Genomic DNA, 26261 nt, shown 5'->3' with positions numbered 1-26261 from the left:
AGGATGCCTGCTTCTCACCCTCGCAGTGTGGTTGTGGAAGCCTCTGCCCAGTTCTATGTGGAAGTGATCAATCAAGGTGATTTTGAGAGACAGGCTCAGATGGTGTATATTCCTGGCTTGCTTTGATTGGCACTTTCAGAGATTTCTGTAAAATATACATACACACATTAGTGTAGATCCCCAAAGCTCAGAAAACCAAGCCACGAGGATAAGTTGCATTGTCTCATTTTGACCTAAAGATAGGTCACTTGCCTGAGTTCATGCATTCATGTCAGGAGAAGATCTAGTGGGGTGCTACTGAGGACACAGCTCATGGGTCCCTTTTGTGGGCTTTACCTATCCCTGGGTTATGCCAAGAAGACTTATTTTTGGTAAGATGTGCATCTCCCAGAGTCCCTGGATTAAGATGGACAGACATGTCACTGTGGTCAAGGAAGTAAGTCATTTGCATGTCATAGATGCTCAAACCTGGGCAGGTGCACGCAGAAGAGGTATGTCTGTTACTTTTCTCATTGCTGTGACAGAATGCTCAACAAAAGAAGGGTTTATTTGGCTCGCAGTTTAAGAAGGGCTACTGTTTGTCACTGCAGGGAAGGCATGGCGGCAGGACTGTGACATGCTTTATAGTAGTCAGGAAATAGCAGACAGGAAGTGGAGCATGACCATGAAACCTCAAAGCCTGCCTCCAGCGACCCACTAGCCTCAGCAAGGCTCTACTTCTTAAGGTTTCTAGAACTTTTCAAAACGGTGTCTCCAGCTGGGGACCAAGTGTTGAAACAAATGAGTCAGTGGGGGAACATTTCGTATCCAATCTACAGTAGGAAGGGGACAAGGAACAAGAGGGGAGATAAGAGAGGGTAACAGAGAGGGTAGAAGTAATCAGACTATACCAGGCAGATATATGGAAACAATGTAAAGGAATCTGGTATTTTGTATAATTAATGTACACCAACATATAAAGGTGTATTGCAGTCTGTGTTTGTGTGGTGTATGTCTGTGTGGTGGTGATGGTATATGGATATGTGTATAATGTTACCATGTGGTGATTATAGTGCGTGTGGTGTATCTGTAGTATGGTTTGTGTGTGTGTTGTATGTGTGGTGTGGTATGTATCTATGGGGTATGGTGTGTATGTGTGGTGTGGTATGTCTGTTTGTATGGGGGTATGGTGTATATGTACTATGTTGTATGGTGTGGGGGTATGGTGTTTATAGGGGTGAGGTGCGTGTCTGTGTGGTATGGTGTGTGTGTCAGGGGTGATATGTAGTGCGTGTGTTGTGTTTGGTGTACGTGTGATAAGTGGTATATGTCTTAATTATGTATATATGTGTGTGTTGTGTGTGTGTGTGTGGTGTGGGGTCTGGTATGGGGGGTATGTGTTAGTGTGGTATTTGGGTGTGCTTGTGTGTGTATTGCTTCTGACATGGATTGTTCACTGGGCATTGTGCCCTGGCACGGCTGTGTGGAGCAGAGCCAGATAGGCACACCTTTCTCCTAACCAGCAGCATGGAATGAGGATGGCCTCATCTCCCCAGGTGTGTGTTTCCCTAGTGCAGAGGATGAACCAATTGAGAATACACGCTCTCTTCTGCATCCCACCTCAGATTGACAATGGATGAGTTTGTGCTGCAGAATTCTGCACCACCTGGGGAAGTGGATAATACTGTGCTCCCTGCCCTCAGCAGCTGTCTGGGCCAAAACTTTCTTTGTTTCTTGAAAACAACCTTGCCTCTCTGTCTATGTACCTGTAGGCCTGAGGCAGCTGCTCTCCAAATCTGCCAGCTATATTCTTTGTGCAGCACCTAAGGACCATGGTGTAGACAGAAGTTTCTTTCCTGCCTGGTCCCGCAGCCGTTCAGTCCCAAAGAAACACACAGAGGCTTATATTAATTATAAACTGTTTGACCTGTTAGCTTAGGCTTATTACTAATTAGCTCTTACAATTTAAATTAACCCATAATTCTTGTCTATGTTTAGTCACATGGCTTGGTACCTTTGCTCAGTGCAGCATTCTCATCTTGTTTCCTCTGTGTCTGGCTGGCGTCTGCTCTCTGCCTTTCCTCTTCCCAGAATTCTCTTAGTATGATTGCTCATCCTATACTTCCTGACCCTGGCTACTGGCTAATCAGCATTTTATTAAACCAATACGAGTGATAAATCTTTACAGTGTGCAGAAGCATTGTCCCACAGCTCCATGGCTATTGTCAAGAGACCTTGAATGATTCACTTGCTGTCCTTATGTCTCAATGTCGTCATGGGACACTGACCTCTCTTTTTTGCAGCAATTAGGAAATGTGTTGTTGATGAGCATAGCGCAAGTCTGGGGTATATGGCGGGTCGATAAGCGTTGTCATCGGTGCCTCTGTCTTGCAGATTGAAGCCATTTACTACTTCGTGGTGGGGGATATTCCGGAGGATTCCCAGGAGTGTCTTCTCCAGAGGGTTTTGGAGATCCCATATCCAGTCTGCACAGTGTCCTTCAATGCCAGAAGAGAAGGAACTGTAGCTTTCCTAAAAGATCTGAGCGCCAAGACCCACAGCAGGTAGGCCGAAGATGGACTCAAGAGGGCCTGAGTGTGGATGGCCCACTTGCGATCTAGAGGCGTACCCAGTGTGTCCCTGTGCACAGTCCCCATGGCTCGTGTACCCTTTTCTTTATCATACAGCAATCCAGTTCTTTTTTTCTGATGTCTTGGAGTCTTTATGACTGGAGAGATTGCTCCCTGCCCTAGTCAGTTAATCCCTAGAGATAGGAAGTACTGTCTGGAGGTTACAGGGTCTCATGCTCAGGACAGTTGTCACCTCAGCGCCAGACAGGGACAATTGGAGGTAGCTCTGCACCCATACCTCACTGCAGTTCTTCACATTAGCCAATCTTTTTTTAAACATACAGGTTATTGTATGTTAAATAAGAGGAAATTATTAGTGATATCGAGGCCTGGACTTAGCCTTTACTGACACCAAAGGCAAGCCGGAAATACATCTTTTCACCCACCATTCTGCCTGATAGAGTTGGTGGAAAGGCTATTCTCACCCACAGCTCCAGGAACCCCAATTTTCCTTGTCTGAAGAGGGTCAGGACTCGTTATGTGCAGCAAGACCTGTGTGAATCTGAACTCGCCACTCTGGAAACTCTTCAACCACTTTGAAATCACCAGGCACAGGGCTTTGACCCTCAGATCTTAAGTATCCCCAAATACACAGAAGAGGCTCCTCATCCACTCTCTCCGGGGTAGAGAAAGACAGCTGGCAGGATTCCCTCTCTGGCTTGTCCTTGCCTCCCATCTCCCAGGGAACTTTCTCCAGGAGGTTCAGCGTCCGGGGAACAACATGCCACAGGCAGCACTGATTCATCTGCTGCATTTTTAGACCGTCTCTCGCAGGGTGGCGGGTTTGCATTAAATGGTCGGGGGCAGGGGGGGTGTACCATCCTCTGCCTGCTCTGGACCCTCACAAAGGAGCCCGGCGCACAACCCTTAGCGCTTCTTGTTGTAGCACGGGTTCAGACACACCATGCCTTCTGCTGTTCCTTTGTGCTCTGGGCTCCTGGACCCAGCTAGAGGGCAGTGAATATCCAACTGGAAACAGCATGTCTTTCTGGGTTTAGCTCGCTGGCTGCCTAGGCCATGAGCTCTCCAACTGGACTCTGATCCTCACCTCCCTAGTGTCCAAGGCTGTGTTAGTGTGGAGCCATCAGCGTGGGTGTGGGTGCTGTGATATAGAAGGACTCTCCAAAGAGCCTTTCACAATTGTGTCTCGTCCCATGAGAGATTAGAACGTCTGCCCTGTTCCCCATTTCTAATCTGGAGAAGAGATTAGAGAGTAGAAAGTTCTAGTCATCCAAGGCCTTGGCACTCAGGGTTCAGGGTTTGCCAGGACAGGCTGCTCCTCCCCCTCACCAAACACACACACACACACACACACACACACACACACACACACACACACACACACACACACCTTGACCTGTCAGGTGGTCACCAAAGGAAGAAAGCTGGCTCTTTCTGCTCAGCGAAGTGCCCACAGAAGGCAGGCATAGCAAGGCTGGGTGCCCCAGCTTCAGGGACCTCAGGGCCACAGGAATGAGGCCATTTGTTCACTGCCACCAAGTCACTGTGCGAGGCTCGCCTGAAACTCTAGGAAAATGATAGTCTTCCCACAATCCAGGAGGCCCTGAGACTGCTTCCACTTCTGTTTGCCCACCTGTCCACTCCAAGTGGTCCAGCAGCAGCAGGAATCCCTGGGTTGAATGAGCAGTGACAAGCAGAGGCTGATCTCTGAGCATCTCCTGAGAGTCAGAGATCACCTTTGGGAATCGGAAGCTAGTGTCTTATCACTGACTTTCTGGGTTCCAGTAAGCAGTTTCAGAAGCAGTTTCGGGGCTGAGGATGTAGCGTGAGGGCCTGTGATCCAGCTGTACAGAAGGGGGAGGGAGAAAGAAAAGAGACAGGCCCATCGAGTTGTGCCACACCAGCCGGCTGCAAGCTTCGACGTGCAGAGCAATCCTCTGGGGATCTCGTTAAAGTCGTGTGCTGACTCAGCAGGATAACAGATCTCTCACCAGCTCCTAGGCGACACTGCTGCTGTTCCTTGGACCACACTCGGAGCTGGCAGGCCCCCAAAACTTGCCCACACAGGAATTCTTTTCATAAGCTCTTAAGCTCAAAACCTGGGGCAGTATGTGTTTGCTGAGTTACGCTTGACTGAGGCCACTTCAGCAATAGGCAAATTAGTCAAGGTCGGCTGTACCCCCAGCTTTCAGTGTTGAGCCAGTCGGTGCTACTGGCTGCTAGTGGGGTCCCCCATTTGATGCCTGGGCCATCAAAGCTATGTTAATGTGATAGAGACTTAGAGACAAAATAACACAAACTATCATTTTCCTAGCGTCAAGAAATACCATTGGGTTGGGCTAATTAATACAAAGAGAAGCCACATCACCGCTAAAAGTCGCAAACCATTCTTGCGCATGTGCATATAGCTGTATATGGAGGCCAGAGACTATGCTGGGCATTTTTCCTGGTCACTTGCCATCTTATCTTCTGAGACAGGGTTTTTCAATGAACTTGAAGCTCACTGATTCAGTTAGGCTGGCTGGCCAGCAAGCTCCGGGAATCGTCTGTCTATATCTCATCCATATTGAGATCATAGATGTATGCTCCAACCCGGGCATTCTGTGTGGGCTTTATAAGCTGGGGATCCAAACCCAGGTCCCCAGGCTTGCCCAACAAACTGAACTGAGCCATCTCTCTGCCTGGCTTTGATTGTGAAAGTTGACAAGGCGTAGGGAAATCAGAGAATAGGAAGTTCTAAAGAGGCTTGTGTGGCGTTGTGTACCTTAGTCCCGGCTACTTGGGAGATGGAGGCAGGAGGATTGCTTGAGCCTAGAATTTCAGGGCAACATAGTGAGACCCAATCCCAAGAAAACAAAACAAGCAAAACCAAGATTAGGCGCACCAAAGACAGCAAATGGACGGAAGCGTTGACAGGCATGTGCCTAATACAGAACACCTTTCGCCTTTCAGATTCCACGCCTTTGCTGAGAGAACAGAGTGTCTAGAATTCTCTGCATGTTCCACAGAGGATGTTGACAACACAGTGACTTGGAATTCACAGAAACTGAAAGGGAGACTCCCTCCAGGTACCCGGACTCCTGAAGGAGCAGCGGCACCTCTAACCTTAATCATTTCAAGTGGTGTGCCATGCAGTTAAGGAGAAGTAGAGGCCACCCTTATCTTTTGTATTGTTTCTGTGGTATGAGGATGCACCCACTGGAATGTCACAGTGAGTGGGTATGTCTAGAAACTGCTTTCAGTGTCTCACTCATGGTGCGTACTGTCATGGGAACCCTAGCCAATGCTACTGCTGGGCTTGGGTCTAAGGCAGGCTGAGCCACCCTATTGCCTGGGTTAGCTGGGGGTCCCTGCAGTTCTCAGGATAGCGCTCTTTGCTTCTTGTGATGGGAGCTGTACTTGCAGGATGAGCCTGTCCTTGTGAGGGTCAAGGCTGAACAGGGACTTTTATGGAGGCTGAGGGAACCTCATTTTTCATTCAGGAATGTGGTCTAGTGGATGAGGTCACAAATCATGAAGAAAGGGAGCTATGATTCAGAAAGCCAGTAATGGAATTGTACTCAGAAAGCCAAGAGATGGGAATTCCTTTGGGGCTGATGAAATGGCAAAATGCTAGCCACTTGGTAAAGGCGGGGAAGGAAGGTCCCATCTGGTTATTACATGATGCAGCACAGCATGGCACCTCGGCTATTTAGAAATTGTTGTGGTTTGAATGAGACATCGCCATATCCTCAGGCATTTAGATACTTGGTCCCCAGCCAGTGATGATGTTTAAAGAGGCTTAGGAGTTGTGGCCTTACTTGGAAGAATGTCACCTGGGGTGAGCTTTGAGGTTTTAAAGCCTCCCAGCAACCCCAGTTCACGCTTTCTGCTTCCTGCTTACAGTTTAAGACATGAACTCTTGCCAGTCGGTGGTGTTGTACACCTTTAATCCCAGCACTCGGGAGGCAGAGGCAGGTGGATCTCTCTGAGTTCGAGGCCAGCCTGGTCTACAGGGCTAGTTCCAGGACAGCTAGGTCTGTTACACAGAGAAAACCTCTCCTGAAAACAAAAACACCCCAAAAGATGTGAACTCTTAGCTTGCTACTCCCATCACCATACTTCACTACTGCCAGCTTCCCCGCCATGACGGGGATGATCTTATCCCTCCAAAAGGATAATATAAACCCTGTCTTCTCTGTGTTGCCTTGGTCACGGTGCTTTCCCACCACAATAGAAAGAGAACTCAGACAGACGCTAGAGAGAGCCAGTGCCTGCCTCTGCCCTCCCGCTCAACTGCAGTTACTAAGCAGGCGTCCAGCTTCAGTACAGGGTAAGGGCGACTGCTTGTGTGTAGGAAAGAACCTGAAGCGTCCTTGCTTTGCTGAACAGCGTTGCCAGGGCTCAGGAGGAGAAGGACGTTTGCGTGGTCAGCTAGGCTGTGAGATGGAGCTCATGGCAGGACAGCAGTTCTGAAAGCCCATACCCTACACACACTTTGTGTACTCAAAACTCTTCATGTCCTAGAGACTAGTAGGAGGGCCCAGCCTACTGTGGACAATGCCACCCTTGGGCATGTGGTTCTGGGGTGTTATAATAAAACAGACTCAGCAAGGCATGGAGGGCGAGCCAGTAAGCAGTGTTCCTCCATGGCTTCGGCATCAGTTCTTGCCTGGAGTTCCTCCCCTGACTTCCCTTCATGATGGACTTTAAGCTCTGAAGATGAAATAAACCCAAGGAGGTCATGGCATTTATCACAGCCACAGAAATCCAACCAGTGAGGGCTTCAATCAGGGTGGAGAACATGCGCTGTCACCCACTCCCCAAACAGTTAACAAACGGGACTGGATTTTGACCTGTGCGTTCCCCAGGGTCCTGGTCTGTTTGCTGCTGCTGCTGCTGCTGCTATGCCGGAATACCTGAATAATTTATAAAGGACGGGGATGTAGTTGGCTCATGGTTCCCAAAGCTGAGAAATCTAAGAGCCGGTAGCTGGCATGGAGAAAGGGCTTTTATGCTGCATCCTACCAGGGAAGAAGGATGAAAGGCAAATGGGGAGGCTTGCTTTCATATCCAGTCCTCTCTCACAGTTACTAACCCACACCACGATAACATCATTAATGCATTCACGGGGGCAGAGTCCCTCTGACCTGTTCACCTCTTAGCAAGTCCCACCTCCCGTGTGCTCAGGGGAGTCACATACAAGCTATAAGCACCTGGCATCGGGTGACAAAGGAAACATCTGTCCATGTAGCTAGCGTTTCCACAGCTACCCTCTTCTCAGCCTTGGGAACAGACAACTTGCAGTACAGATAAAAACATTCTCTAAGAATGAAGTGTTCGGCCTGTCTTCATCTTAGTAATCATGTGTTCCAAATTTGGGAGGGACGTGTTTATGCGACCTTGCCTCTCCATCACAATGCCCCAGAAATGCCAGCCTTTCAAAGTTGACTTCTTCCGCTCAAAAATTGTCCCGAAGTCTTTGACAGATGACTTTGCTTTAGAAAATGTGTGCTTTCCAATTTCACCTGGGCTCCAGGAGCAGTATTTTATTTTATTTTATTTTATTTTGTTTTGTTTTGTTTTATTGTCGTTCTTCCTTCTCCCCCCCCTTACCACACCGGCTGCTGTAAGAATTTAACATCATCAGTCTCCCAAACCTCCAACAGGGTGGGTGAAGTCTGACTCCTCAGGAGATTAATTTTATCTTCATTTCGTAGAAAACAGACTTTCAAGAGAAGACTTACACAGCACTACTTAAGAGAACCCACTTGCCAATCTGAGAGAAAGTCCCAGGGGCTACTGACTTTGAATTCTACTTATTTGATTTTTAAAGTCTGACTCTTCTTCTTGCTCTACCCCAGTCCAGAAACAAAACAAAAAATAAGACAAAAGGACCACACTGCAGCCAAGATAAAAGATAGTTTATAAATAATAAAGTATTTGTGTGTGTGTATGTGTGTGTGTGTGTGTGTGTGTGTGTGTGTGTGTGTGTGCCCCTGCGCCACAGTGCACATTTGGAGGTAAGAGGACAACTTGCAGGAGTGGAGTTTTTGCTTTACTCCAGGTGGGTCCTGGCTATCAAACTGAAGTCATCAGACTTTCTGGCCACTTCACCCGGTCTTGTACGAGCACTATTCCATTCACAGGCGACGAGGAAGAGCCCTCATGACTTTATCATTTTCCCAAAGCTCTTACCTCCAATGCTATCACATTCGAGTGTTAGGTCTCACCATATGAGTTTAGGACATACACTTAAACCATATCACCCATCCCTTCACAGCGTCTGTCCTGTGACTGAGTTTTTTTCCTTTTCATTTAGCATGATGTCATCTCTCTCCTTTAAAGGAACTTTTTTTTTTTCTTTACGGCTTAAAAAAATTTTTTTTGGACACATAGAAATATCTTAGTTGGTAAAGTACTTCCTGCACATGCATGAGGACCCAACTTCAACCCCAAAACTCGTGTGGAAAGGTTGAATATTGTTGGACACCTGTAATTGTCGTGCTGGGGAGTTGTTGGAGGCGGGAGGGGCCATGGAGCTTGCTGGCCTGCCAGTCCAAGCAGTCAGTAAGCTCCAGGTCTCAAAAGATAAGACTAAGAGCAACGGAGTGATGAGGAAAACAGCTAGTGTTGACCTCTGGCTTCCACATTCACACATAAAACCGAGCTGGGAGAGAGTAAGGGGAGGGAGGGAGAGAGAAAGACAGAGAGACGGAGAAATAGAGACAAACAGACAGACAGAGACTCACACACACAGAGAATTAAATTAATTCATGTGTGTGTACGTGTGGTGTATACCCATCTCTGTGTATGGATACACGTTATCCCATGTCCGAATGTCTTGCTCTAGCCCTCTGTCGGGTTCCCTTGAGACAGCCTTCCACTGAACCAGAGCTTGCTAGGTTTTGACTAGATTGATTGGTCAGTAAGTCCTTGGAATCTTTCCTGTCTCCAACCCCTCAATGGTTGAGTTTCAGGCATTCTTGCCTACAACAGACTTTTATGTGGGTATTGGGGAACTCAGTTTCCTCAGTCCTAAATTAATGTTTAATTGTCATTAAAAATAATTTAATTATAGCATTTTATATACATTCTTTGTTTTTTCTGATCCTGCTTTCCCATGACTCTCCTCCACCCCCCCCCTTCCCTTTCTGGCTAGTTCTCCTTTCTCATGATCCCCATATACATATATACACACATATATAGTAACTAAAAGTCCAGGGTCTTCATGTAAGAGAAAATATGAGTCTGGGTGACTTCACTTAAAGCAATACTTCTAAGCTCCACCCATCCATCCTTTTCCCTGCAACTGTCATGATTTCATTTTTTTTTGTGATTGAATGAAACACCATTGCGTACATCCATCCATCTATCCATCCATCCATCCATCCATCCATCTATCTATCTATCTATCTAATCTATCTATTATGTATACATTGTTCTGTCTTCATGTATACCTGAATGGCAGAAGAGGGCACACCAGATCTCACTACAAATGGTTGTGAGCCACCATGTGGTTGCTGGACCTCTGGAAGAGCAGCCAGTGCTCTTAACCTCCGAGCCATCTCTCCAGCCACCACCCCCCTCCCATGTGTCACATCTTTACACATTCACCTGTTTCTGGGCATTTCTTAACTATTGTCAAGAGAGCAGTTGTGAGCATAGATGTGCTAGTATTACTGTGGTGTGCTGAGTTAGGGTCTTTGGGTATATACCCAGGACTGAGAGCTGGGTCATATGTGGTCCTATTTTAAGCCCTTTGAAGAAACTCCACACGGACTTCCACAGTGGCTGTACCAGTTTATACTCACACCAACAATAAACAAGGCTTCTCTTTCTCACGCCCTCTACAACATTTGCTAGTTCTGACTGGGGTGTTTTGGTTGGCTTTACCATCACTGTGATGAAACACCACAAACAAAAGCAGCTTGGGAAAAGGGGGTTTATCTTTCTCCAAGCTCCATATAACATCTCACCATCAAAAGCAGCAAGGACGGGAACTCACACAGGGCAGGAACCCAAAAGCAGGAGCTTATGCAGAGGCCATGAAGGAGTGTTGGCTTACTGGCTTGCTCCCCATGGCTTGCTCAACCTGCTTTCTTTTTTTAAAACTGATTTTTATTGAACTACCCTCCCTACCTCTCCCCTCCCCTTCAGTTCTCTCCCAAGGTCCCTGTGTTCCCAATTTACCCAGGAGATCTTGTCTTTTTCTACTTCCCATGTAGATTAGATCCATGTAAGTCTCTCTTAGGGGCCTTATTGTTGTCTAGGTTCTCTAGGATTGTGATTTGTGGGCTGGTTTTCTTTGCTTTATGTTTAAAAACCACCTATGAGTGAGTACATGTGACAATTGTCTTTCTGGGTCTGGGTTACCTCACTCAAAATGTTTTCTAGCTCCATCCATTTGCGTGAAAAGTTCAAGATGTCGTTATTTTTTTCTGCTCTGTAATACTCCATTGTGTAAATGTACCACATTTTCCTTATCTATTCTTAGGTCGAGGGGCATTTAGGTTATTTCCAGGTTCTGGCTATGACAAACAATGCTGCTACAAACATAATTGAGCATATGTCCTTGTAGCATGATTTAGCATCCTTTGGATATATACCCAAAAATGATATGGCTGGGTCTTGAGGAAGGTTGTTTCCTAATTTTCTTAAAATCGCCACTCTGACATCCAAAGGGATTGTACCAGCTTGCATTCCCACCAGCAATGCAGAAGTGTTCCCTTTACCCCACAACCTCTCCAGCATAAGTTGTCCTTAGTGCTTTTGATCTTGGCCATTCTTACAGGTGTAAGATGGAATCTCAGAGTTTCAACCTGCGTTCTTGTAGAACCCAGGACCACTAGCCCAGGGATGCCACTGGGCTATGCCCTCCTCCATCAATCAATAATGAAAAAAAAATGTCCTATAGTAGTGGTTCTCAACTTTCCTAATACTAGGACCCCTTAATGCAGTTCCTCATGAAATTATTTTTTTTGTTACTTTATAACTGTAATCTTGTTACTGCTATGAATCGCAATGTAAATATCTATGTTTTCTGATGGGGTTAGGGGATCTCTATGAAAGTGTTCTATACCCTGCGATATCCCAAGGGGTCGTGACCCACAGATTGAGAACTGCTGCCTCATAGGCTTACTGCAGCTTGACCTTATGGAGGCATTTTTCTTAATTGAGGATCCCTCCCCTCCGATGACTATAGCTTATGTCAAGTTGACATAAGATTATCTACCACACTGGGGTGAGATGGAATCTCAAAGTAGTTTTAATTTTGATTGAAGGAATAATAGGTGTGTGTGTGTGTGTGTGTGTGTGTGTGTGGTGACATTTTGTTTATCCATCCACTGGCAATGGACATGTGGGTTGTTTTTATCTTTTGACTATTATAAGATGCTGCCATGAACTCGGGTTTACAAATACATTTTGACTCCCTGATTTTCATTATTTGGGGAATATACCCCCAAAGTGAGATTCCTGAATCATATATGGTAATTCTCTTTGTATTTTTTGAGGATCCTCCGTATTGTTTTCCACAAAGGTGTTAGTGTTGTATATTCCTGCCAACTGTGCACAATTGTCCCGTGTCCTTGTGAACATTTGTCACTTTCTGTGTTTTTGATAGTGGCCACCCCAATGGGTGGGAGACGGTGTCTCAGTGTGGTTTTGATATGCATTTCTTTGATACTTAACGCCTATCTTTTCATTAGCTTGTTGAAAGAAATATTATAATGTAGTATTTAAAAATTCAAATGGATCTAACATATCCATGGTGATTAGAATAATGATCCAGCCTCCTTCTTCCCTGCTGGAAACTATTCCTAGCCATTGTGGGGGATCCCTTTCTTGAGCCTTGGGCACTACCCAGAGATCATTGGCAGCACTTAGATGTCAAATTGCCACTCCTGGATAAGCCACCCCACGATGGACAAATGAGAGGATTCTCTGGAGAGAGTAAGAGCTTTCTCACCTGCAGGCTGCAAATCTGAGGCGGTCAGAAAGTGGTGCTGGTATGCAAAGGCGGGGAAGAACGGTAGTGCTGTTGGGCCTCTTGGCTCAGCACCAGTTTTACAAGATGAAACAGAACATGGTCCAGCTTCAGCTGACCACCCCTGAAGCTGGCAGGCTCCAGTATTAGGGTGTGCAGAAAGCGGCTGCCCCAATGTCTTGGTTTTGTGGGTTGGATTTCTTTTTTTTTTTTTTTTTTTTGTAAAATTTGTTTGTTTCTTAGTTTGTGTTTTCCTTTTACTTATGTTTTTTTTATTATGCCCTTGCTATTATTTTCAGAATCAGCTGATGGGTTTTTATTCCTCATATATTTATGTAATTTTGATTTCATTTCTTATTTGTGGGCTCTTAAATCTCCATTGGTGCATGTGGCTACCCCCAGGTGCATTTCTTCTCCGGCATGCATCCTTCTTTTTTCCCGTTCCCTGCCTTCTTTTGTTACATTCAGTGATTATTCCTATTTTTATGCCTTCCAGATTTCTTTTGTTTAAAGTCAGCACACGAAGCAACGGGTTTCATTATGTTGTTTTCGCACATACGTGGCATTGTCCTTTGTTCTCGCTCATCCACCCTGACCTCTCCACCCACTTGCTGGTCTCCTCCCCTCCAGAATGTCCCCACTCTTGCTTTCATGTCCCATGCGTTCTGTGGCTTCCTCTTTTTTATCCTCCCCCTCCTCTTCTTCCTTTCATGGGTCTCTTTTCTATTTTCATGTCCTACACACACAAACACACACACACACACAAATGCACACACGTACACTGTATAAATACCTTCAATATTTATCATTCTGAACCCAGCTGATTTTATTTATATATTTTACTTATATTAATGATCTCCAGTTGTATTTTTGTCCTGAAAAGTCATGATTGATTTTTTTTTCCTTTTGAGCAGAAGAAGCCACCCCAAGGCGTACAAATGAGGGGTTCTCTGTAGAGAAGAGAACTTTCTCAGGCCACGGGCTGCAAGTCTGGGGTGGTCAGAAATGGGTGTTGGTGTGGAAGGACAGGCAGACCCTAAGGGGACTACACAGCTCCATTGTTGTATATGTGCCTTATTAGCTCTGTCCGTTCAGCTGCTGACGGACGGCTAAGCTGGTCCCATTTTCCAGCTATTGTGACTAGTGCGGCTGTGGATATATGAATTTTTCGAGGTGCTGGAGTCCTTCCTGGACACCCAGAAATGGCATATTGGGACATGTGGTAGTCCTCCTAGTGTTTTGAGGAACCTCCGCTCTGTCTGTCACAGTAACAGCACCAGTTTGCATCGCATCTCTAGCAGCAGCGGCAGGCTTCCTCTCTCTGCACTTCCTCACCAGACCGGAGCTCTCCGGTCAGGTTCACTTTCTATTTCCTGGAGTCAAAGGATGCTGAGTGCAAGGGAGAATACTTCCTGCCACGTATTTCTTCCTTTGAGAACTGTTTGCACGGTTCACTTGTCCATTTATTGGTTGAATTATTTGATTTTGGCTCTGGTATTTGAATTTTAGAATTCCTTTTGTACTTTAGATATTAGTCTCCTTTGGATTTAGATGAGGATCACATTGACTCTATCGATGGCTGTTGGTACTATAGCCTTTGCACAGTATTAATTTTGCCAATTCATGAGCTCAAGAGATCTTTCTGTCTTCAGTGTCTAGATGTTTACATGGTAGAGGTCTGTGCTGGATAGTTTTATATCAACTCAGCAGAAGTTAAAGTCATCTGAGAGGAGAGGACCGCAATTAGGAAGATGCCTCCATACAGTCGAGCCATATGCAAGCCTGTAGAGGATTTTCTTTTTTTTTTTTTTTAACATTTATTTATTTATTATGTATACAATATTCTGTCTGTGTGTATATCTGCAGGCCAGAAGAGGGCACCAGACCTCATTACAGATGGTTGTGAGCCACCATGTGGTTGCTGGGAATTGAACTCAGGACCTTTGGAAGAGCAGGCAATGCTCTTAACCACTGAGCCATCTCTCCAGCCCCAATGTAGAGGATTTTCTTAATTGGTGGGCAGGCCCCAGCCCATTGTGGGTGGTGCCGTGCCTGAGCTGGTGGTAAGCAGTAGCCCTCCAAGGCCACTGTATCAGCTCCTGCCTCCAGGTTCCTGCCCAGTTTGAGTTCCTGACCTGACTTCTTTGATGATGAACTGTGATGTGGAAGTGTAATCCAAACAAACCCTTTCCTCCCCAAGTTGCTTTGGTCATAGTGTTTTATCCCAACAGTGGTAACCCTAACTAAGACAATATCTCTTGCCTCTTTGGCCAAGTTTATTCCTGGGCGTTTAATTTTTCCCCAGAATTTCATCATCCATTCCACCCTTTCTCTTTCTTCCAACTCATCCCATCTTACTGTTCAGATCCACGATCTCTTCTTTAAATGTTATTGTCACACACACACACACACACACACACACACACACACACACATGATGAGACCATTTAGTGTTGCTCACATGTGTATCTGTTTAGGACTGGGACTGAATACCCTTTAAGGGGGCTCATCCCTGGAGAAGACTGAGTTCTTTCTCTGAGCAGTCATTAATTGCTTGTATCTCCTCATTTAGAGATGAGGCTTTGTGAGAACCCCAAAACACACACACATCCACCTTAGAATGTCAACTGATGCTGTCATTATGCAGGCCTTGTTTAGGTAGCCATGGTATTAAGATTTCATGGGTGCAATTCCCTGTCATATGTAGAAGACACTGTCTCACAGCAGGTGTCCTATTCTTTTTTTTCCTCTGATAATTTTTTTATTACTTTATAAATAATAGGAATCAAATTTTCACTTCCTCCCCTCCTCCCTCTTTCCTTCCCCTCCCTCCTCCCCCTCAAGTCCCAAGAGAAGGCAGGGTACCCTGCCCTGTGGGAAGTCCAATGCCCTTCCCCCTCCATCCAGGCCTAGGAAGGTGTGCATCCAAATAGACTAGGGTCCCCAAAAGCCAGTACATGCAGTAGAGACAAATCCCAGTGCCGTTATCATTGGCCTCTCAGTCTGCCCCAATTGTCAGCAACATTCAGAGGGTCCAGTTTGATCCCATGCTCGTTCAGTCCCATTCCAGCTGGCTTTGGTGAGCTCCCATTAGATCAGGCACACTGTCTCAGTGGGTGGACCAACCCCTCGTGGATCTGACTTCCTTGGTCATATTCTCCCTCCTTCTGGTCTTCAACTGGACCTTGGGAGCTCAGTCCAGTACTCCCATGTGGGTCTCTGTCTCTATCTCCATCTGTTGCTGGACAAAGGTTCTGTCTGGATCCTCACAGCACCCAGGTGCCCTGTTCTTTTGGCTCTAACCATCCTTCCTTTTCCTCTTCCACAATGTTCCCTGAGCCCTAAGTGTATGGGTTATGTTGTAAATGTATCAGTTGGGGATGGGCACTCAACAATGAACTCTTCTTGACATTTTGACTAACTGGGTTTCTGTGATGATCTCCATCTGCTGCGAGAAGTTTCCTTGAGGAGGAATGAGAGCCATACTTATCTATATATAAGGACATGTTCAGAATGCACTTGAAAATTATATTAATTTATAAAAGTGACTCCTTGAGGGTTCATGACCTCTCCAGTCATGAGTGGTAGTCTAGGTTTATAGTACTAGGTATGGGTTTCCTCCTATTGAGCAGGTCTTAAGTCCACAGCTCTTGGTTATTTCTGAGACATAAGTGCCATTATTGCACCCTTGAGTTTTTTTTTTTTGTTGTTGGTCATTGCTGTGGTCTGTAAGCTTTACAGCAGAGTTGGACTATTAATTGCTTTTCTCCACTAGCATCTTGTATAGCACCTTTGGATGCTAAGAGAACTAGTCTTCAGGGAGGGAGAAGCTTCTAGGTCAGTTCCACCTTACGATTCCTCCAGTTCTTGTGCCCAGAGATTCTGGTATCTTCAGCAATAGGTCTTACCTTCAAGTTCTAGAAGGCAACTAGGACAATGGTAATTGTTTACATTGTTGAAGAAGTCTCTTGGACTCTACTGACCCATAATACAAAGGCAAGTTTCCCATAGTCAGCCCTGGGGTTTTTGTTAAATAGTATATTTTCATTCTGACTGTCTCCTGAAGTTCACACAGAGGTCCCTACTCTACCATCTTACTTGGGAGATACACTACCATTTCACTCTTTAGTTCTCAAATTTCCATTTTACAGTCTTCTACCATGGAGATGATTGGCAAACAACACACACCATGTGGGCATATATATGTATATATTTATGTTCATATATGTATATATATACACATATGCCTGTGTGTATGTTAATGCTAATTCATGGCAATGTGTTCATCATTTTATATATTCTTCCATAACATTTTTAGTATTGCATTCTTCATTTCTGCTTAGTTTTTCTTCTTTAATTTCCTGCAATGCTTTATTTGGATACTTATTTGGATACTTCTTTTTTTTTTTTACAACAATCTACTGTATAGAGACAAAAATGATGGGGAAGGTTGGGTTTAGTGGGTCATGTCACTACTTGGGAGGCAGGGGCAGGCAAATCTCTGTGAGTTCAAGGCCAGCTTGGTCTACATTAATGAGTTCCAGGTCAACTAGGGCTATATAGTAAAAGCCTGTTGCAAGGAAAAAATAATCCCCCACAGTTGCCTTTAACACACTTGGATTCAATGTAAACAAGTAAGTAAAAAATGTCTGTTCATGGTGAAATTTTGAAAACACTGATGGAAGAAACTGTAGAAGACAAAATTCTATGCTCATGGATCAGAATAATTATTATTATGAAAATTGCTGTATTAGCAAAAAGTAATCTATAGATTCAACACAATAATCATGAAAATTTCAATTCTATTTTTTTACAAAAGCTAAGGGAGAAAATTTCAACATTCATATACAAGCAAAAAAGACCCCGGGTGGACAAACCAGCCCTGAGAAAATAGAGAATGATGCCAGAGGTCTCCATATCTGAGTTCAAGCTCTCCTACAGTGTTCAGAAGCGAAAATAGCGTGGTGCAGCTGTAGACAGACACACAGATCAATGGAATGAGCACTGGATAGAAACCTAGACAGCCACACGTTCTGACAAAGATGCTAGGAGTATCCAGAGAAAGGAAGATGGGCTCTTCAACAAACCGTGCTGGGGACACTGCTCAGCCACAGGTACGAGAGTCCATCTAGATCTGGGCCACTCACCCTGCCTGACAATCAATTCCAAGTGGTCTAGAGTCCTTAGTGGAAGGCCCCAGACACTGACTCATTAGAGGAAATGTAGGGCGAAACACTTCAAGATGCAGACTAGGTTAAAGGCTGTCTCCCAAGGATCAGGAAATACGGTCAACAACTGACAAGCGGGCCTTCATGAAATTGAAAAGCTTCTGCACAGCAAAAAAAGCATTTAATCCAGGAGGAGCCAGCCCAAGAATGTGAGAGAAAGACTCCTAGAATTCACGTGGATTACATCCTGTCTCTAAATTATTGCATGAGGACAATGACATATAAGACTCTATGACTGCCTCTCATAAAACCTATTCTCTCTCTCTCTCTCTCTCTCTCTCTCTCTCTCTCTCTCTCTCTCTCTCTGATGTGTGTGTGTGTGTCTTTCTCCCATTATAATTACCCCCCCCCCCTTAGTCTACTCTTGTTTTTGTTTTTTTGTTTTGATTTTTTCGAGACAGGGTTTCTCCATAGCTTTTGGTTCCTGTCCTGGAACTAGCTCTTGTAGACCAGGCTGGCCTCGAACTCCCCAGAGATCCGCCTGCCTCTGCCTCCCAAGTGCTGGGACTAAAGGCATGCGCCACCACCACCCGGCTAGTCTACTCTGAAGTAAGAGTTCCCAAGCATATTTCATGCAGCATCTCCTTTGACAGTCATACTGGTCGTGTGTAGGAAGTGACAGAACATCTTCAATTCTTTTTCCCGGAGTGCATCAGCCTGGAAGTAATTCGTTGAATGTGCATGGCTGGTGTAGGTCAGAGCCAGAGGTCTGAGCCTGGGCTGTCCTCAGTGCTTGTCAGTCAGTATAGACACTTTGAGAACTCCGGGAAGACAGAGAGGGCAGGGTTCTTGCTATACAAAGACTTTCGCTGTTAAAGCATTTTGGGGTCTTTCCTCTTAGTCTTCCTGCTGTATACTTAGAAACTAATCAAGACATAGGCATCATATTATTGTATAATTTGGATATTTCACTTTATATTTAATATTATGACAAGTATTTTCTCAAACTAGTATAAAGTGTTTTATATTACAGACATTCAGATATCCAGGACTTTTTTGAGTTGTATGGTATAATTTTTGTCAGTCTTTGTCTTTTAGACATTTCAGTAATATTTTAATGTTTTCAATTAGAGCTATTACATTTACATTTTATATGGTATATTTCCTCCTATTTTCTTAGTATTTAAAGAGACATTTCTGGCAGTGAAAACTCTGGAACAAAATGTAATGCTGGACCAAAGGGTAACCTCTTCTTTGAGTTGTTTCAAAATGTTTTGCAATAATACATTCACACCAAGAGTATATGAAAAATATCCACTTCAATTAGCATCAAAATGCTGTCTTACTGTTCCAATTAGACTTTATTTAACGAAGAGATTAATGTCAACTAATAGTGAACATAACACATTTTGTTTTTATTAACTTTTTTTAAAATAAATTACCTTCCTGTCAGGCTTGTGACTTGTGGGTAATTTATAGTAGCAATTATGTTTTCTTTCGTGTGGCTGTTTCTCATATGAATAATTTAAATTTACATAGCAATGGCAGCCCATAAATCTTGTACCTCCTAGCTTCTATGTGATTTTATTTCTATCCCGAAGTGTGTGCGTGTATGGGGGTTAAACAAAAACAAAAATTCTTTTGGTCTAGCTAGATTTATTTTGAAGTACGCTGGGACGGGACAGGATGGGGTGGGATGAGTGGACTTTTCCCTGAATGCACTAACAGTCTTCACACCAGTCAGCCTTTTCACTCTGAACGCCGTGTGTCATCCTTTGTAGTAAACAGGGTCTCATCTACGATGGGCTTGCTCCTGAACCCCCTGCCCTTCCCATGGTTCCTTCCCTTTCTAGTCCGAGGCTACTCATGCATAGCTTTTGACATTGCTTTTCCTCACTACCGTGTATACTTATCTTAAGTACAGGAATGGGTTTGGTGTTCTCCAGGTGAACTTTAGTTTGCTGTGTTCCCAGTTGAGTATTTTAGGAGGATATAGGCAAGCTGCTTCATTCATTCTAAGCTTGTTTTCTGTTTCCATTGATATCCTAAGCTTTTGGGGGTTCTCACCAGACACGTCTTTCTTCCCCCCTCATTTTACTTCCTTTCCCTCCAGTTTATCAGTCTAGATTTAGTGAGCTGTGGTGCTGCAGTCGGAAAGGGCAGAAACAGAGTGGGCGTTACCAGCAGTTTCTTACCGCAGATTTGCTTGTTGTTGAAGTAAAAGTACTTGTAGCAACAACATTGCATTTGTAGCCATTAGCAATTGGAACTATAGAGTTATGAAAGCATTCTCTAAATTTTCCAGAGGACTCTGGGCAGCCCTACTCTAAATTATTAGAGCCTGGATTTGTTATAGATAATTTTGTTGATGTTAAATCTGATTTCACGTAATCTTTATGTACTCATGATGATTTGAATGAGAATGTTCCCCCATGGGCTCAGATGTTTAAGTGGTTGGTCCCCAGTTGATGGCACTGTTTGGTACTGTTTGGGACAGTCCTTTTTTTTTTTTTTTTTTTTTTTTTGGCCTTTCACTGATTCGTTTCATTTGGAGTTAATAATAAAGGGGCATTTTTCCCTTTGGAATTTATTTTTTTGTTTTTTTTTTCTTTAAAAAACTATCATTTTTCATTTTACATACTAATCCCAGATCTCCCTCCCCTACTTCCGCTCCCTCCACCTTCCCCCATCCCACCCTGATCCACTCCTCAGAGAGGGTAAGGCTTTCTATGGGGAGTCAACAAAATCTAGCACATTACTTTGAGGTAGGACCAAGACCCTCCCCATTATATCTAGGTTGTGCAAGGTATCCCTCCAAAGAGAATGGGTTCCAAAAAGCCAGTACAAGCAGTAGGAATGAATTCTGGTCTCACTGCCAGTGACCCCACAGTCTGTGTCAGCCATACAACTGTCTCCCACATTCAGAGGGCCTAGTTTGGTCCTCTGCTATTTCCCTTCCTATCAGATCAGAGTTGATGGGCTCTCATTAATCAGCTCAGGTGAGCTGTTTCAGTGCGTATCCCCATCATGGTCTTGACCTCTTTGCTTGTATTCTCACTCCTCCCACTTTTTGACTGGGCATTAGGAGCTCAGCCCAGGGTTCTACTGTGGATCTCTGCATCTGCTTCCATTAGTTGCTGGATGAAGGTTCTATGATGACAATTAAAATAGTCATCAATCTGACTACAGGGCAAGGCCAATTCAGGCACCTTCTCCACTTTTGCTTAGGGTCTTAGCTGGGGTTATCCTTGTGGTTCCCTGGGAATTTCTCTAGTGCCAGGTTTTTTGCTAGCCCCATAATGGCTCCCGTAATCAAGATATCTTTCCTTGCTCTCTGTCTCTGTCCTCCCATCTTAACCATCCCATTCCCTCACGTTCTCCCCTTCCCCTTCTCTCCTTCTCCTCCTCCTCCCTTTCCACCCTTCCCTCCCCCCCATCCTCATGCTCCCAATTTTCTCAGGAGATCTTGTCTATTTCCCCTTCCCAGGGGGATCTATATGTTTCTCTTATGGTTCTCCTTGTTACTTAGCTTCTCTGGGGTCATGGACTATAAGTTCATTATCCTTTGCTTTACAGTTAGTGTCCACATATGAGTAAGTACATACTAGGTTCATCTTTCTGGGTCTGGTTAGCTCACTCAGAATGGTTTTTTGTTGTTGTTGTTGTTCCACCCATTTACATGAAAATTTCAAGGTGTCAATGTTTTTTACCACTGAGTGGTACTCCATTATGTAAACATACCACATTTTCTTTATCCATTCTTCTGTTGAGGGGCATCTAGGTTGTTTCCAGGTTCTGGCTATTACAAATAATGCTGCTATGAACATTGTTGAACAAATGTTCTTGTAGTATGATTGAGCATCCTTTGGGTATATGACCAAGAGTGGTATTTCTGGGTAATAAGGTAGGTTGATTCCCAATTTTCTGAGAAACCACCATGCTCATTTCCAAAGTGGTTATACGAGTTTGCATTCCCACCAGCAGTGGTGGAGTGTACCCCTTACTCCACATCCTCACCAGCAGAAGCTGTCATTGGCGTTTTTTATCTTAGCCATTCTGACTGGTGTAAGATTGTATCTCAGAGTCGTTTTGATTTGCACTTCCTGATAGCTAAAGATGTTGAATATTTCCTTAAGCATCTTTCAGCCATTTGAACTTCTTCTGTTGGGTATTCTCTGTTTAGATCTGTACCCCATTTTTAAATTGGATTATTTAGTCTTTTGATGTCTGATTTCTTGAGTTCTTTATATATTTTGGAGATCAGACCTCTGTCTGATGTGTGGTTGGTGAAGATCTTTTCCCATCCAGTAGTCTGCCTTTTTGTCTTATTGACTGTGTCCTTTGCATCTCAGTTTCAGGAGATTCCATTTATTTATTGTTCCTCTCAGTATCTGTGCTACTGGGGTTATATTTAAGAAGTGGTCTCCTGTGCCCATGCATTGAAGGCTACTTCCCACTTTCTCTTCTATCTGGTTTTAGGAGGTACAGTCTAAAGGAAGTCACAACTGGGGGCTGACTTTCAGCTTCCTGTTTGTGGTATGAAATGTGAACTCCCAGCTTTGCCTGTTTCTGCTGCTCTGATTTCCTGCCAAGAGAGTCTCTTCTCCCTCTGAAACTGTAAGCCCCAATAAACTCTGTTCTGTAAGTTGCCTTTGTCACGGTGTTTTACCACACTGACTGAAAAGTGATTATGTACTTGTTAAGCAGATATACGTAGAAATTTGTATTTCTTTCAGCAGGTTTTATAAGCTGTAATAATGTCACATATAATAAATTATTTGTGAATGATTACCAAATTTCAGGTCTTGTATTTGGAGATGATTCCTTACATCAGCTTGCTCCCCAGAACAAATAAAAGTTATAGACTGAGAGAAATTTTCCTTTGTTTCTTGCCTCATTGCAAGGGCAAGCAAGCAAGCACACACACACACACACACACACACACACACACACACACACACACAGACATAGACACACGTCATGTAAAATCATTTATTCTTTGCTTATCTGGCTTCTTATAGATGTGTTAGTTCTTTGGAATTTCTCCGCCAATTTTGATTTTTCTTCCTGTTTGTTTCCCTTGGTTTGGGCTTTCCTTGGATGTGGGAAGCTTCTCAAATGTTTTGATATGGACACTGTATGCAGCTTAGACTGGCTCACTGTCATGTTTTAGATATAAAATATCTCCTTAAAAGGCTCGTGTTTTAAAGTCTTGACCTTAGTGCACACATTAAGTGATGAGATCTGATGGGTCTGGCTTCATGAATGCATGAGTCTCTTGATGGACTCCGACTTGATGGAGTTAACGGGTGGAGATGGAAACACTGGAAGGCGAGGCCTGGTTGGAGGAAGCAGGTGACTGGGGCCATGCCTTTAATGGGTACCTATGCTTCCCTGCCCTTCCTTATGGTCACTCTCCTGTAGCCACGAGGTGAGTTGGTTTGCCTCGCCCCTTGTTCCTACTGCGATGGCAGGTCCTTTCTTCAGGTCCACAGCGATGGCACCCAGCTGACCATGGGTAGGATTCTCTAAAATCAAAAGATAAAATCAGTCACTGCTTCCCGAGATGTGTATGTCAATTATTTTATCACAGCTGTAGAGAGTCTGATCAACACTTTCACTTAATGGTTCATTGCATGTTCAGTTTTCCTTACACAATGCTCAGAGCATCTATGACCTGTGGTTTTAGCTAGAAGGAACTTGAGACAGAGAACAAGAAGAGGACTATGTTCAGAGTTCCCCACTGAGTCAGGAGCTGTTCTGAGCTGTGGTGCAAAGGTAACTCAGATATGATGGTGGTACCCAGCCTTATTGGTCTTCAGGAGACTTTTATTAGTAGTAGTACTGACCAGTGATCTTTCCCATGGGACTTCCATGGACTTCTAGGGAAGAGGCACAACTATTCATCCCATTACCCTCTGGGGTCTTCTGTTTGCCTGCACTGTATCTGGTTCTCCATGTCAACCTGGAGGAAGCTCATCTTCCTCCCAGCACAGTCCTGCCCTCTCATTTCCATTAAGTGGATTTTAGTAGCTGCAGTGAGTGGAGGTGGACCCTCTCTGGTTCTCCTTTCTTTCCGCCTTCACTTTTTGAAACCTCTCACTATTTCTTTTTAGGAGCTGAGTCCTCCCTATGCCTCTAATGGTAGATTCCTTGCACTTGGAGTACCTTGAGCTTCACAGTTTATCTGTCTTATTGAATCTGGAGAATCTCAGCCATTACCTAGCAAAAGTATTAGCAGCAGTAGTGGCGGCGGCAGCGGCAGCGGCAGTGGTACCTTGTGGTAGTGGGGATTGACTCTAGAGCTCACACATGCTAGGCTAGTGCCCTTCCACTGAGCCATGTCCTCAGCCCTCCTTCTACTAAAAAAAAAAAAAAAAAAAAAAAAAAAAAAAAGATTTTTGAAAAATGATCTCAGCAAGCTGCCCAGGCTGACCTTGAACCCACTCTGTGACCTAGGTAGCCTTTGAGTTGTGATCCTCTGCCTCAGGTTCCCGAGTACCTGGATCACCAGTCTGTGCCACCTGGCTGGGCTCAGCAATTATTTATCATCATCATTATTTTATTTTAAAGTCACATGGCTTCAGGCCAACTGTGGTTTGATTAATTTAAAACAGACTTATGCTTATTTAACTGGTGCTACTCAGGCTGTATTTTTATTGTGGTGAATTGCAGAAGAACCAAAGTCAATCATTTGGACACACTTAAGGCTAGCAGTTCATTAGCCAGAGCTAATCACATGACCAAGTCCAGCGGGAATGGTGGGGCAGACTATTCCACCAGCAGAAAGCTGAGGAGAGACGTGAATAGTGGCTAAACAATAATGCAAGCTACCACGGCCTTTCATTCCTGTGTGATTCTGGGTTTGGCCCCAGGAGGCAGTGTGTGTTGGAAAATGAATCAACTTTGGCATCAGATCTGGGTTCAGATACTGGCTTTGCCACAAATTATGCGATGTTAACATGTTACCAAAACTTTACGGTTTCTCATTTATAGAATGGGAATAGCAACATCTGCTTTATATGAGTGTTGGCGGTCTTAAAACACAGGACACACACACAAATGTGCAGCACAAACCAGTGGTTAATTACTGGCAATGGCCTTTTTCTTTCTTAGAATTCCAAACGGGCATTTCCTGCAGATGCTGGCTCTGGAACGTGACCTAATCAGAAGCGCATGGCAGCCTCTATGTAACAAACAGTTTGCAGAGTCACCGCACTGACTGGCTCATTTGCCTGCGTGGTGTCAGCTGGAAACTGGGATTCGGACCAGGGAGTGTGATAGGGGCACTGGGAGAGACCACCCTTTGTGGGTGGTACTGGGGTAACTATGGGGGGGGATTCCTACCATGTAAACCAGGAGCCCACATCTGTCTTCTCCTGAGTGTTGAATTTTACTCAGTGGTGGGTAGAAATGAGAATCTGGGCCTTTCCTGGGAGTGATTTTACCCACTCCTTTGGAAGAGTGAGCTCAGAGAGAGGCAGAACACTGTCTGGACGTTTGTAAAATTGGACATGAAGAGAATGACTATCTAGAGAGAGATAGTCCCCTCTAGAGCTCTGCATATAGACCGGGTCTGCGCATGTGTTAGAAGGAGCTTCGACTGCTGGTGCATTTGGAGGTGGCCTCCTCTGGGCTGTCCCTCGGGTTCTGAAGGTTGGTGAGCCCACCCACGGTAGAGGTCTGGGAACCCCTCAGTCAGGAAGAAGACTTGGGATAGGATCTGGAGACGGCTCCATTTCTGTTTCGCTTCTGTTCTTGTTTTATCATAAATTAGGAAAAAAAAAAAACAAGTTGAAATAATGAATGTGGATTTACAAATTAAGAGCAGAGTGAAAGTTGACACCGGGCATCTGTCATTAAAATGGAATAATAATTTTGATGCTGATGCAGCTAGCTCAGCCACAGGACGGGTCATCAAAGCTGACAGTGAACTTGTCTCAGAAGGGCCAGAGGTGCCAGGCTCTTTAGGTTGGTAAACTCAAGAGACCTCAGGGTGGCATGATCACTTGGACCGTAAGCCATACTTAGAGCTGTGTGATCCTGCTCCAAACTGGAGCATCAGCAAGCCAGAGCATCGCATGGTACCAACATCTGCAACATGAGCTAACTTGAAGCTGATGTTATCGACACCACCCGGAGTCCCCACAGCTTAGAACCCTGTCCTTGTTCCAGGGGAATGGGAAGGGACGACAAGGCACATCTGCCATTTCTAGGCTCATCTCCTTAGGCAGCTGTCCCTGATCAGACCTGACTAGCTCTTCCTCCTGAGCCTGTCCTGAGCTTTGGCACTCTCAGCGCAGCTGAGAGATCTTAGTCACCGGCCCAGCTCACTGATGAGACGTGAAATGACAGACTGGTTTTGCTGGGATCACCACCAGATCTTGCTTGCCAGATAAGAGGGAAAGATTGCACAATGAACAAATTAAAAGGAATGTGTCATAGCACAAGGTCGTACCAAAAGGCAACAATACTTTGCCGGGTCTGTTTTGTTTGTCACTGGTACTTTGGACAAAACTGTACTAGAAAAGCTCCTCTGGGACCAGCAAGGTGGAT

The 26261-nt window shown here is 44.7% G+C and overlaps 1 protein-coding gene across 1 annotated transcript in view; it reads left to right on the top strand.

Moving 5' to 3' along the window:
* The window catches only part of Vwa3b (von Willebrand factor A domain containing 3B), a 168776-nt gene that overhangs the window by 23827 nt on the left and 118688 nt on the right, over positions 1-26261 (top strand). Inside the window, 2 exon segments of the mRNA XM_050134599.1 lie at positions 2374-2543; positions 5523-5638. Of these exon segments, the coding sequence (XP_049990556.1) occupies positions 2374-2543; positions 5523-5638 (286 nt within the window).

Source organism: Alexandromys fortis, unplaced genomic scaffold (assembly GCF_014885135.2).
Source record: "Alexandromys fortis isolate MF-2015 unplaced genomic scaffold, M_Fortis_MF-2015_v1.1 scaffold_20, whole genome shotgun sequence".
Taxonomy (NCBI): domain Eukaryota; kingdom Metazoa; phylum Chordata; class Mammalia; order Rodentia; family Cricetidae; genus Alexandromys; species Alexandromys fortis.
Note: the sequence above shows the minus strand (reverse complement) of the source record. Positions and strands in the feature narration are given on the sequence as shown.